Here is a 13,793-nt window from a genome sequence, read left to right on the forward strand (position 1 = left end):
TGATGAGACCTTCCACTCTGATAGGTCCTCCTTCCTGAAACGTGGCTTCCCGATGAAGCTCGCAACTGCATTTCCTCTACTTCCTGCATGTTGGCTCTCACCCCCAGGACAGAATGTAGATGGCATTCCTCTGGCCCTCGCCTTCCACCCCACCAGCCACCTCATTCAATGTGTTATCATTTGCAATTTCCCCCCAGCTCCACCATGATCCCACCACCAAAAAAACAAGCTGCTGGAGGATCTGTGGAAGCAGAGGGCTGGTTGATGTGCAGAGGGCTGAGACTGTAGAGGGAAGGCAAACAGTATAAAGGGGGAGGCAGGGGCTGGTAGGTGGAACCAGGTAAGGGGCGGGTGGGAATGATGGGCAGGTGGGGGAGGAAAGGGGAGGGGAAGTTTTGAGACAAGGTGGTGGGTAACAGGTGAAAACAGTTGAGGGGGAAATAATTGGGGGCAAATGGAACCTTCTGGGGGAGGGGATAGAAAAGATAGGCCAAGGGAGAAAAAATCCAGGTGGTGGGTGTTGGACAGCTGGAACTGGGTGGGGTAATGAATCTAGGTACTGGGGGTGAGGGGAGGGGAATGGAAAAGATGAAGGTGGGGAGAGAGAACCTAGGTGGACCAGTGGGAAAGGAACACAGGGCGTGGGTTACCTGAAGTTGGAAACGCTTCATACCATTGGGTTGTGGACCACCCAAGTGGAATGTGAGATGTTGTTCTTCTACTCTGTTTGGCCCCACCATGGCGGTGGGGAAGGCCAAGGATGGGAAGGGGAGTTGGGATGACACGACTGGAAGCTCAAGGTGGCCGTTGAAGAGAGAACGCAAAATAGTCACTCAGTCTACTCTTGGTCTCACCGAAGTAGAGGCGGCCACGTTGAGAGCACTGAATGCAGTAAATGAGGTTGGAGGAGGTGCACGTGAATCTCTGCCTCACCTGGAAGAGGTGCTTAGGCTTCTGAATAGACGTAGGGGTAGGTGTTACACCTGTGGTTGCAGGTAAAAGTGCCAGGGGATGGGGAGGGAGGATACGACCAGGGCGTCACGTCAGCAAGGGTGAACTGGGGTGGGGGGAGGAGAGGAGATTTTACTTGGTGGGATCCTATTGCAGCCGGTGGACTTCTTTTTCCGTGTTTGTTTCCACCTATAACCCATCAGCCTCTGTCTCAAAGCTTCCCCCGTCTCCTATCTTGCTCCATCTGCCCATCCTCCCCCACCTCGCCTGGTTCCACTACCATACCAGTCCCTGCCTCACCCCTCGCCCTCACCTGGCTATCTTCCCTTTAGACTCTGCCCTGATGCAGGGTCTCAACCTGAAACGTCATTCATCCCTCCACCTCAGTAGATGCTGGTTGACCCACTGAGTTGGTCCAGCAATTTGTTTGTTGCTCCAGATTCCAGTACCTGCGGTCTCTTTGGTTCTCCACGATCCCATCACCAGTTGCACCTTCCTCTCTCCTCCCCTTTCTGCCTTTCGCACGGACCACTTCACTTTTCTCTCCCCATCCTATGGCATCTTCCCTCGCAACTGGAGGTGATGCAACATTTATTCACTCACCTCTTCCCTTCCCACATCCAGGGGTCCAAACAATCATTGCAACCTCTTCAGTCTAGTGTACTGCATTTGATGTTCACAATATGGTCTCCTCTCCACTGGAGAGACCAAACAGATGGGTGATCACTTTGTGGGGCATCTGTGCTCAGTCTGCAGGAGTGATCCTGAGCTTCCTGTTACATGTCACTTTAATTCTCAGTCCCAGTCCCAGTCCCAGTCCCACTCCTACACCAACCTGTCTGTCTGCAACCTCCTCCATTGCCATAGTGAGCCCAACGTAAACTAGCAAGAACAACATCTTATCTTCCATCTGGGTACTGCAGCCTTTTGGAATGAATATCGAATTTTCCATTTTTTCCAGTAAACTGCTCTCTTATTGCTTCCCATTATCATTGGTCATGTCCCTTTCTTGCCTCTTCTATAAATTACCTCCTTACCAGTAAGTCCTCATGCTCCTTATCACCTGATCTGTCTTAACCTACCTCCATTAGTCTTTTGTCTTGCATCTCACCCCTCGCCCCAGCTCTGCTTTGAAAACTGACACCCCTCCGCTCTCCCCCCAGTTCTGAGGAAGGGTTCCTGACACGAAATGTTGACTGGTTTCCCTTTCCACAGATGTTGCTTGACTGGGTGAGCTCTTTAGCGTTTCTGTTTTTGTTTCAGATTCCAGTATCTGCAGTTTTATTTATTTTCCAATCCAGTGATTATGCCCATTGATTGTTACCACCCCTGGATTAAGCACTAAATTTGGTTATATTACAGTTTTAAACCCAGCTGTGAACTGTTCACACTTGCTAAAATAGGGTTGATACATTGAAATATAAATCTTATTTTCATTACTATATAAATATAACTATAGTAGCTAAATAATAGGTGGAAATGGACAAAGAAAAATGTCCGCTGGCTGCAACAGGATCCCACCAAGTAACATCTCCCCCTGGTTATATAACTATATAAATATATCTCATTACTATATAGATCTTATTGTCATTACTGCCTAGAATTCACACTCTTTTTCCCTTCATTTCCTTCCTTTCTTCAAACCATGTCCTGGTATAATCTCAATACGGCAACAGTTCTCCTCCGTTCCTTCCTGCCTGGCTATTCTTCACTTGTTGGTGCTGTTTATGTTTAACCACTTAGGTCCAGATTGCATCATTTTGAAAGAAATATAATATTTTATTTAAAAGATCCATCATTGAAGAATGGACAGCTGGCTATATGGCTCATGAAACTTTGTGAAACAGAATATAGTAATACTTTTTGTATATAAAAAAAATTGTTGATGGTGGAGAATGGGCAGATGCAAGGATAGATTTGCATCTTTTAAGTTGGATTGCAGATAGAAATAGCCAAAGAAAGGACATGGCATTCTTGGATTTAGATTTAAATGAAATACATAGGAAAGCTGGGAGAAGATTTACTTGCTAAAACAAAGGGCATTATTTGAATGGAGTTTGGTAGCCCAACGTGAAAAGGATGATGGTGCCATGGGAAAAATGCAATTTGGAGGAGTTTGAGAAGGAAGCTAGTGGAAGATTATTTCCATTAGTCACAGTAAAAAGGGGACATAAATTTAAGACTGGCACTGGATGCATAAATCTAAAAATAATCATAGAAAGACTTATTAGAACATTTGAATACAATACCACATGGCTATTGAAGGAATTTAAATCGGCATGTTTGAGCAGGAGCTGGGCAAATTGAAGATAATATTAAAGCCACAAGTGCAAGGAAAGTTGGACTAGTTCATTCTGGTGTGGAGTTGATAGGGGATTGGGTTAAAACCATTTCACATTATATTTCTATATTAATGTTTTCACTCTAATTTGCATTAATTTGGGTTTTAGGGTTTTGGGAAGAGCTCAACAGTGGGATGGTTAATGTGATCCAATGACTTGTGTGAATTTATTCAAGTTGTCTTTAAACGTTAGTGGTCCCTGAGGCTTCTCTTACAAAATGTACAAGCAATTAAATTTTACCATGCTGCATTGATGCTTTAGATTGCATCTGGGTGATTTGACTCGTGTAAGATTGTGTCTCATGAACTGTGACATGCATTAAAATATTAAAGACTCTTTAAAAACCCTTTGAGACAGTGTCTCATTAGTTTGAGAGATTCAGCATGCTCCAACAACATCTCAGAGGAGTGAAGAGGCAAGCAGATTCATTCAGCACTTAGAATCTGCTAGTTCAATGCTGGATCACTCTGTATAGTCTGGTATTTTCTCTCAGAATCCACATAACAGGTTGTTATTTTAAAGAAAGAAAGCCAAGCACGTTGCCCCAAACGTTTTGTCTAAGTTAGAAGAAATTTTGCATAATGAATAACCTGCAATTCAGTTGGTAGCGTTAATGGAGTGAAACCCTAAATTAGTGATTGGATTTAATGGCAAAAATATTGTGCAGTCTCAACTGTGATTGGGATATCTATTGCTTGTGCTGTGCACACTGACTGAACATGTAGATATGTTGGGTGATGTCGTGCTGTGAGTAAGGGCACTGTAGTGTTTCACAAACTGTAGCAAACTTCTGTAGCTTTATTCTGAGGTTTAGTATGTTAATAACTGGGTCTGGGCCTTGCAGAGATTTGCTGTGCAGGCCAACTGCCTTTTAATGATGATTAAGATGTTAAAATGTATCATTTTCTGACCAAAACAGGAAAGGCAGTTGTTCAATCTTTTTAACTTTGTCATCTCTATGTGCCGGAGAAAAATAACCTTCAGCAAACGTAACTTGTTCACCTCAACTAATGATAATTTGTTCCAACGGCAATTACTCCCTCCTCCCTCATTACAATGGCATTGACTTCTCTTTGGAGCGTGGAGTTATTTTTCCAATGGCTTTGTAGATGTCTGGTCCTGGAATGTAAATCGTGATGATGTGTAGTTTGATGCTGCTCTGTCCAGTGCTGGCAGTGTGCCTACCTTGACTCGGTGAGAACGGGGTGGGTTCAGATACGTTGCCCATACAGGTGAACAGCAATGCTCACTTGGTGTTCTGGCTGTTAAGTGGGGAATGCTTATTGCTTGGGTGAGCAGTCAGAAGGCTCCTCCATAAATGTGTCTTAAGTATAGCTGCCCCCCACCCCCCCCCCAGGAAATGAAGGGCAAGGGTGAATTATAATTTGAATTTAAAAAACATGTTGGAATCACTCAGCAAGTCAGGCAGCATCTGTGGAGAGAGAAAGAGGTAATGTTTCCGGTCCAAGAATCTTTATCAGAACTTCAACAGAATTGCAAGTTCACAGAATTGTGCAGTGCCTTAACTCTAGTTGTAAACCTACTGTACTTCTGCTTTCAAAAATAAACTATTCATAAAAATTATACAAAGGAAATACAAAACAGTACATGGCTTTCTTTACATTCACAGTGTTATCAACTCAATGCATTCATAGTGCTGTCAAATCAATACACCCATAGTGTCATAAAGTTAATACATTCTATGTACAAAACACCAATGCTGCTCATGGCCTCTGAACAATACACCCTTCAAATATTTGAGGGTTGTTACACAGCCCCTCCGTGCATAGTTATGACAGGACTTTAACTTGCAGTCCTTCCCCAGCTAATGATCTTTCAGCAGCAGTTGGTCTTTGTCTCGGTATGTGTCCCTGGGAACAGCCCACAGACCAGAGAGTATTCTGTAATGCAGCTGCTCAGGACAAGCCTCGACAAGGACCCTTGCATCCTTTCCCAGACCTCCTTTGCAAAAACACAGTCAACAAAGAGGTGGACGATTGTCTTGTAGCCATCCTGATGGCAGTGAGTGAGTGACTGTGTAGGAAGGTCTGATGAGGAGGGCCCCTCGCACTGCCAGCCAGGCAAGATTCTGGTGCCTGTTGAGGAGGCATTCCGCCAAATGGGTTTGACATTCTGCTTGTGAAACAATCCCACAGGATCCATTGTATCCTTCTCTGAGAGCCTGTATCCTTCTCCGAGAGCCTGCAGGATGTTCAGTGTTGACCACCAATGAATCTCAGAAGGTTCACAGGCAGCTCCAACAAGTAGTTAAGAAAAAAAATGGCATTTTGGCCTTCACTGCAAAAGGGTTGGAGTATAAAAACAGGGAGGTTTTGTTGCAATGGTACAGGGTGTTGGTGAGGCCTCGCCTGGAATACTGTATATAATTTTGCTCCCCTCCCCTAAAGATAAATCTCGTAACATTGGAGGCAGTACAAAGGAGATTCACCAGGGTAACTCTGGGATAAGGTGAGAGGGTTGTCCTACCAAGAGACTAAATAGTTCAGGGCTGTATTCGTGGAGTTCAGAAGAATGAGGGGGTTTGACAGGTTCGATGTTGGGATGCTTTCACCAGTGGGACAGAGTCGAACAAAGGAACATAAAAGGGCTGGTCATTTAAAACTGAGGTATGTAAAAATTTCCCCTCTCTGAGGGTGGTGAATCTCTGGAACTCTGTCCCGGCAGGTGGTGGAAGCTGGATCATTGGAAGTATTTAAAGTGGAGGTGGGTAAATATTTGATAGATCAAGAAATAGAGGGGTGTGGAGAAATGACACAGAGGAAGAGTTGAAGCCAGTGTAGATCAGTCACAATCGTATTAAATGGTGGGACAGGCTTGAAGTACCTGATGGCCGCCCTCCTGCTCCTGTTGTGTTCCTGTGTTTACAGCTGAATGAACATGGTCAAGGGTGTTTTTCTGCAGAATGTTTTCTACAAGGGACAGGTAGTGTGGCGAAGTCCAGCTACTGTACTAAGAGGCTTTGCAGCCGCCCATCCACATTACTCACCAACCAATTGTCCTTTAACCCTGCTGTTTGAAAGGGCCCTACCTCATAACTTTGAGTCCTACATCTCGTGTTGGCCGCACTCTGTGACAGCAAGTGCCACTTGCAACTGAAGTGTATTTTGTTCAAATAATTGCTGTTTTACTCCCTCAGATGCTGGTTTCTGTGCTCGAGGTTCAAGGGCTCAGACAAACAAATTCAAACCTCTATCCCAGAATATAACCTCCACTAATAAAGCTTAGTTACCACCTCACAAATTTCTTTCACTTCAAAGTTTGTCCTCAAATTGAAATTATGAGTCAGGATTGATCTGTGATCAGGTAATTCTCTGAAAAGTAAGTATTTTCACCTTCACTTGGGGTTTTCTAACCTGCCTTTCATACTGAAACACAATATAAATTCCACTGGCTACTTAATGTTTGTTCTAAAAAAAAACTACATTGGACCAATTGAAATAATTGCAAGAAATGTTCATTCCTTTGAAGGAGTAGGCTGTAGTTTTAAAATAAAAATAATAAACAAGGGGACAAATCACCTCCAGCAAGAGTTAACAAAGATCATTTCAATGATGGTGCAGACGCTAACAATGCAGCATTAATTCTGTGGTGCTTTAGTCTTGCCTGTTATTTTAAGTTAAAGATTTCCACTGTTAGATGGTGCATAATAAATAATGGTCTGCAGTGGATCTCCTGATAAGTGGTGGCTCTCAGCTTTTATGGGGATTATTTAAACGCACTACAAGTGTTCTGCAGCCAAGTCTCCTGCAGGTTATCTGGTTACCAGAAACCATTAAAACTGCAAAAGATGTGCTTTTGTTTTAGATGATCCATTAGCAGCAGCAGCAAAAATAATGCTGTGAAATAGAAGCTCCAGCATGCCTGGAGGAAGGGACTTGCTTTATCTGATTTTGTTTTTATTTTTGGAGGTTTTTCCACTGTTACGTTTTTTTGTTGTGTCTGGAAGCTCTTAAGTCTGTTATTTTCGTTGAACTCTAGAATGCAAATTGTGATGAAAACGCTTCTGCTATTCTGTTACACATCTCAACTGAATGTTATTCTTACAGTGATATATTGTTGGTTTGGCAATTTTGTTTGTTTTTTAATCTCTTTCGGTAACTTATGTGCTGCTGTTTCCTTCAGTGAAGTGTATTACCAATCACTTCACGTACCAATAACCTTAAATACCCATTGATTTACTTTAAAAGCTAAGTACAAGTACTTTGCGTTATAGAATCTATAATTTGTCAATATAATTATTTAATCTTTTCACTAAAGGGAATTTACACAGGCATGGACCTTTAGATTTTCCTAACATTTGCCCTCTAAGACCTTTCAAGCCCATGTGTCAGGAAAAACAGAAGTTTTGTCTACTCTGAGACCACAGAAACAGCGAGCAACCCTCTGAAGCATTCCCTAGTATTTCTCTCCTCTCACAGTGGGAATGAATCTGCACTCTCTAATCTTGTGGAAATGCTTATTGATAATTCATTACCTTGTTCATTTATAAAAGCATAACTGAAGTCCTTCATGGGGTGGGCAAGTTATAAGGGCAAATAGTTTCAGAAGTTACTTTATAATTTATTACCAATTAATCCTGCCTTTCACGGTTGTTTTCCATTTGATTACTGATAAGTATATCATAGAAATCAAGCCAAAGTTTTTCCAGTGGTGTGGAGCTGAGACACACAGACTGTACTCCTGTTAGCTTATCTTGAATGAGAGTGGGGTGGTGGTGTCGGGGGAGGGCAGGACTACAATTATCCCCAGTGCCTCTGGCTAGGGTGTAGAGAAACAACCAGTTTTGTGCTCCTGATTGCTATCTAGTGACCTCTACTGGAAAATGTTCATGCATGGGTATTCTCATGAGCAAGTACCCTACGTGTTTATTCTCTTGTCTCTCTGCTCTGAGGTGCCACAAGATTGTTGGAACAGCCCCTGTGACAATCCTGCACTTCAGAAGAGAATGGGACAAAATTATGCTTTGGTTGGGGGATGGGGTGGTGAAGATACTTTGATTATTTGTGGAACTGATTTGTAATCCATTTCTGGCTTTAAACATTTTTTATATTACAGCTATATCCAAAAAAAAATGGACATTAATAAACAGTAGTCATAATACTTGCCAAATAAATTAATTTGAATTCATGAAGCATCCTTGAAATATCTCTGAGGAAAAATCAGGTTGGTTTTTTACCAGCCTTATTTGGTAAATCAGGATGACTTGTTTGTGGTCTCTTAATAAGCTACTCATTTTGAATTTTCTAAAAGGTATTTCTAAACCAGATATTGGATCAGCTTCAGTTCATAAAGATTTCATCATGTGGCATATGAAGGCAATTTAAAGGCTAAATATTGTTGCTTTGCAGTTTTGGATAAGAAAATCTTAAACTTTATAATGCTGTAGAGTGATGAATTAGTTGCAGTTACAAAGAGAGGCCCCCTTGTTAAGATGCATTGTATAAACTATTGCTTTAAGCAATATCTCTCACTGAAGCAGGGCAATTCTATGTTGACATTAGACCTTTGCTTGTCTCCATTTAATGGAACGATGACCGATTCAGGATAACCACTCAGCAGGCTAGCAGACATTTTAAGCTACTTGACAGTATGATAAATGGTTAGTGTGGTCATCCTCTGGCATTCAACAGGTCAGTAGGGGTCCCATGTAGATAAGTTGCTTTGTAAAAGGATCCTTAAACCAGTCATCCCAGGCTTTTACTTTGTGGTTTATTTTGTACTTTTTCCAAAAGAATAGTACTGAAAGTTATAGACAAGAATGTAGAAGCTAAACACAGTTTCTTAGTTTGATGTTTGTTACTGTGAATAGTAATTGGCTTTTGTTATTTTGAAAAAATTAAGTTGGCTTTCTTCAGAATCCTGGAAACCCTCAAAAGTGTATAACATTTGAAAAAGGATCATGTGCAGAAACATCTGACAGAATACTTCTGGAGGCAAATGGATTCCACCAATGTCAAAATTCTGCCTGTGTTTGCTACAATAAATGGTCTTGTTTCATATCAGCAATGACAGAGCAGGCAGTGGTGCTGATGTGGACACATGGTCGTGTTAAACTGGCAGGCATCAACATGGCTGGTGATCACAGATACTCATTGTATATTCCAATTGCAGTTTCCAGTTCTACATCCACTTTATCTTTTTAAAAAAAGAAAATTGAATAGCTTGACTGGGAGCACAAATTGGATGTAACGAGAGCTTGCCACTCATATGGAAGGAAGGGAAGATGGTGAGTATTGTGTCGTGGGGGGCTACATAGGTGATGGCCGGATTGGTGAGGATGTTGACAGTGAAGTTGTGGAGAGTCTATGGTCACGATTAAGGATGTTACTGGTGGAAGGCCCTATCTGGAGGAAGACAGACATCTCATTACTGCCAGCAGAGACCCAGGTAGAGTTGGGCCTTTTAACTAGTACCAAAACTGGCCTTAACCTTCTGATTAAGACTCTTCTATGTACCAGAGGGGCTTGTGCAAGTCATGCCACAGCAGAGTCCCTGATCACCCAGTGCTCTCTCGTGCACTGTGCACAGAGGCAGCAACAACATTTTTGCAACACTTTCCCAACTTGGGAACCATCTAGAACTTGAAAAGTTTGAGCACCCTGTTTTTGGGGGGCCTTAGCAGATAGTTATTATGAAATTGTTATGAATGTTAAATCATTTGAATGGTTGGACTGCTTTAATGCAAAAAAACTGCATTGGAAGTTTTTAGAAAGTAAGGATATGGAATTAATCATGAGGATACAGAGTTGGGGCTGCTTATAGTTGCTGACTAAATCCATTGGAGCAAATGTGGCAAACATCAAAGAATGCAGACAAGATGTTAAGAGACCTAACCAGCAAGGTAGCGTTTGATAATCTTGTGTAAAGCTCTGGCCCAGCATTATAGAGCATAGAATTCCATTTATTGTACTAAAAATTCATGAAGAAAATGCAAAAAAAAAAGTGTAACAGAGAAGTTTGGTTGGGCACATGACCTGATAAGGTGCAACTACTGTTCTCTTGGGGAAAATGTATGCTGGACTAGATGACAAATTCTACTTTAGGGTGCAAGAGAAGGTGAGTATGTAGAAGATACCAACTGGATGGAGCTGGAAAATTCAAACAGGGACTGAATTAATAGTTGTAGGCTGAGAAAATTATTGATAAATGAAAGGAACTCTTTAATAGCAACAATTCCAACTTGGGATGTGTGATCCCTTGGGGTGATGCCAAAAATTACTTCCTTGAGGCTTGAATAATATTGAGAGAGTTTAACTAGAAAGTTAATAAGTAAAAATATATTTGATGCACCGGCTTTCCAAGCAACGGGGCTGTTGGAAGTCCCTAAGAACCCCTCAGAAGGTCCCAACTCCTTTAAAAGGAGTGACCTTTGATGTCACCAAGTGTTCATGGGGGAGGGGGAGGTTACATATTTAACCAAGTGTTAACAAGTGGGACTTCCATTCAGAAAGATTACAAGCAATTGGTTTTAGTATTGTTTGAATGTGATAAATTTTTTCAAATTTATCAGCTTAAGATACTTCAGGAATCATGGTGGTAACTGTGAAGTTGATCCATTCTGCTATTGGAAAAGCTTAGAGCAGAATGGAAAGCCTCCATTGTAACTGTAACTGAATTAGTACAGAGCTTGTAAAGCTGACTTAATTAGGGATATTGTACACTGAATTAGGATTTGGTACCAAAAGCTCAACCAGTCAAGGGGATTTGTCAATAATGAAGGAAACTATGACAGAGAAAAACAGTGGATGGTAACTTTGGCAGAATGTTACTGAGTTTTAATAATTTATGATTTTTGTTTGCAACTTTGCTAGTGTTTATGGTCCTCTTCACCAACCCCTCAGTCTGCAGGGAGAGTTGTTTAAAATTATTATGAATTCCATCTTCTTTGCAATCCTACTTCTTCAAAGAAAACATTTCTTAACATCTCCTGTATTGTTTTACATTTGCCTGATATGGCATGTGTTTGAGTAATTAAAACATTTTGCAGGTTAGATGGTAGTCCATTTCTAATCTGTGAAAGCATGATAAAGTTTTCAGTGTCAAAAATGTCGTCACAGTGTGCATGTACCATGACCATAAGGTGGAGTTTGGTGGAGAATGAACATAATAATTATAAAAGTAATACTGGATATTAATCAACTTTTTTTATTTCCTCTTTTTAGACCCTCGAAAGAAGTACCACATGCGTTTGCTGGCATACAATTACATGGGGGAAGGCTACCAGGCAGATCAGACTGTGAGCACCCCAGGATGTGTGTGTAAGTGATTGGCATTTAGTGACTGGTATTGTTCAATTCTTAGAGAAAGCCAATAACGTTTGTACCTGAAAAGCTTTATAACTTAAGTAAACCTTCCTTGGATGTTGTCTCCTCTCCTAAATCTTTAACCCAGATAACCAAGCATTAAATAATAATGCTGTTGATTTGTCTGTTTTTAAAAACTAAGGCATCCTGTCAATCACAACCAAAGCAGTCAGCAATTTCACAGTCATGGGTTCTTGTAAATGATTTCTGGTTCTTGTTGGGGTTTTATAAATGATTTTCTCACTGTCAAGATTGTGTGCAACAGATAAAACCAAACAAGTACAGTAAAACGCTGATAATCCTGTATTTGATTGCTTGGCATCTGGCTCGCTCACCAGAGGCATGGGTGCAGAGGGTGGCGGGAAGGGGGTCTGGATTGTGGGGCTGTGGTCAGATAGGTTTGCGGCTCGATTTGAGGTGCACCATGCGTGTATATTTCGTGTTCGCTTTAAACTTGGTGATTTCACTGGAGAATGTATTATACTACATTGAATGTGATTAAAAATGAAATAGATGTTAATAGGAGTAACGTGCATTAGTCCAGAAAATCAATTAGTCCAACGCAAATTCCAAGAAGGCTGGATTATTGGAATTCTACTAAAGCAGTTTATGTGAGAAGGAAAGTGAGAGTGAACTACAGCTCTTAAGAAGTGAAACTTATCTCAAAATCCCAAATGGGTGCAGTGGCTTTTTTCTACATGGACTTTAGTAAAAATTAAAAATTGGTAAAATTTGGTTTATCATTGTTACATGTACTGAGGTACAGTGGAAAAACTTTGTTTTGCATGCCATCCATGCTGATCATTTCAGTCTTCAAGTTATTTTGGCTATTTGGCAGGCTTTTGATAGCATCTTCTCCCTTGAGTACTGAATTTGCATGCAGCTGGTAACCATCAAAACACATTTCCCTTTTCCAGGTTGATTAAAAATTGGAGAATATATTTTTTTTATCAGCTTTCAAATGAAAATTCAAGCTGGATTTTTAATTTCACAACATATTGCTGTTCTTTAAATATTTTTAAACCTAATAGAAATGAATGATGTGTGTTCTTATTGGACAGCTGTTCGGGATCGCATGGTGCCGCCTCCACCTCCTCCTCATCACTTGTACGCAAAAGCCAATAGTTCATCTTCTATCTCCTTGCAATGGGGGAAGCCAGCCTTTACTGCAGCACCAATGATCAACTATACTGTCCGCTGCAACCCTGTGGGGCTGCAGAATGCATCTCTTGTCATGTACCTTCAAACGTAAGTTGATTTCTAATTAATCCTACATTCCTGCACATGGTCCATATCCCACTACTCACTGCCTGTTCATGTGCCTGTGTAAATGCCTCTTAAATGTTACCAATGTATCTGCTCCTATCACTTACCCTGGCAGTACGTTCCAGGCACTTGCCATTCTTTGTGTAAAACAAAAACTTGCCATGTAAATTTCCTCTAAACTTTTCCCCCTCTCACCTTAATCTATGCCCTCTGGTATTTGACCTTTCCGCCCTGGGGAAAATTATTCTGACAACCTACCTATCTATGCCACTCATAAATTTTATGCACTTCTATCTGGTTGTCCCTCAGCCTCTGACTGCAGTGCATGTACGCGTCTGCCCCTGGTATTCGGGACCAATCCATTCATCCAACAGCAACTTGCCCTGTTAATGTACAGAAAAACTTAATTCTTCCTTTTCAATTTGGGGAAAAAGACCATTGGTAAAGTGTGGTCAACATAGGCCACAATAAATTTCATCCTGCATTACTTATCATCAATGTTAACGAGGGAAATACTGCAGGAAATTTGAGAATAAACTTGATTAGCGATTATTTTGGAAAATGTTAAATGTGTATACCAAGAAATAATGGTCTCAATGTGATCGTGATTGGGTCATTTTTGCTTTTACAGGAGGTATCTCTCTTGAGCAGATTTCTTCCAGAGTTGAATAGAAAACGTTGTCATCAGTTATCTTAACCCATACTTATCAGTTCGGTACTTTTGCTTTGGCAAAGCAGTTGGATGGCTACCTGGTCCAAGAACCAAACTGCACCAAACTATTTCATCTTTACTTAATGTGCAAATGGAAAGTCACAAACTAATACATTTTAGTTGATCCTGTTATCAATATGCAGTGCACATTGCTCAGCAATCATGTCAGCCCTGAATGAATTTATTTTCCAATAATTC

At 41.1% G+C, this 13,793-nt stretch overlaps 1 protein-coding gene across 1 annotated transcript in view; it reads left to right on the top strand.

Annotated features, from left to right (window-relative positions):
* The window catches only part of LOC127583900 (protogenin-like), a 114,265-nt gene that overhangs the window by 90,831 nt on the left and 9,641 nt on the right, over positions 1 to 13,793 (top strand). Inside the window, 2 exon segments of the mRNA XM_052040290.1 lie at positions 11,477 to 11,572; positions 12,679 to 12,865. Of these exon segments, the coding sequence (XP_051896250.1) occupies positions 11,477 to 11,572; positions 12,679 to 12,865 (283 nt within the window).

Source organism: Pristis pectinata, chromosome 28 (assembly GCF_009764475.1).
Source record: "Pristis pectinata isolate sPriPec2 chromosome 28, sPriPec2.1.pri, whole genome shotgun sequence".
Classification (NCBI taxonomy): Eukaryota; Metazoa; Chordata; class Chondrichthyes; order Rhinopristiformes; family Pristidae; genus Pristis; species Pristis pectinata.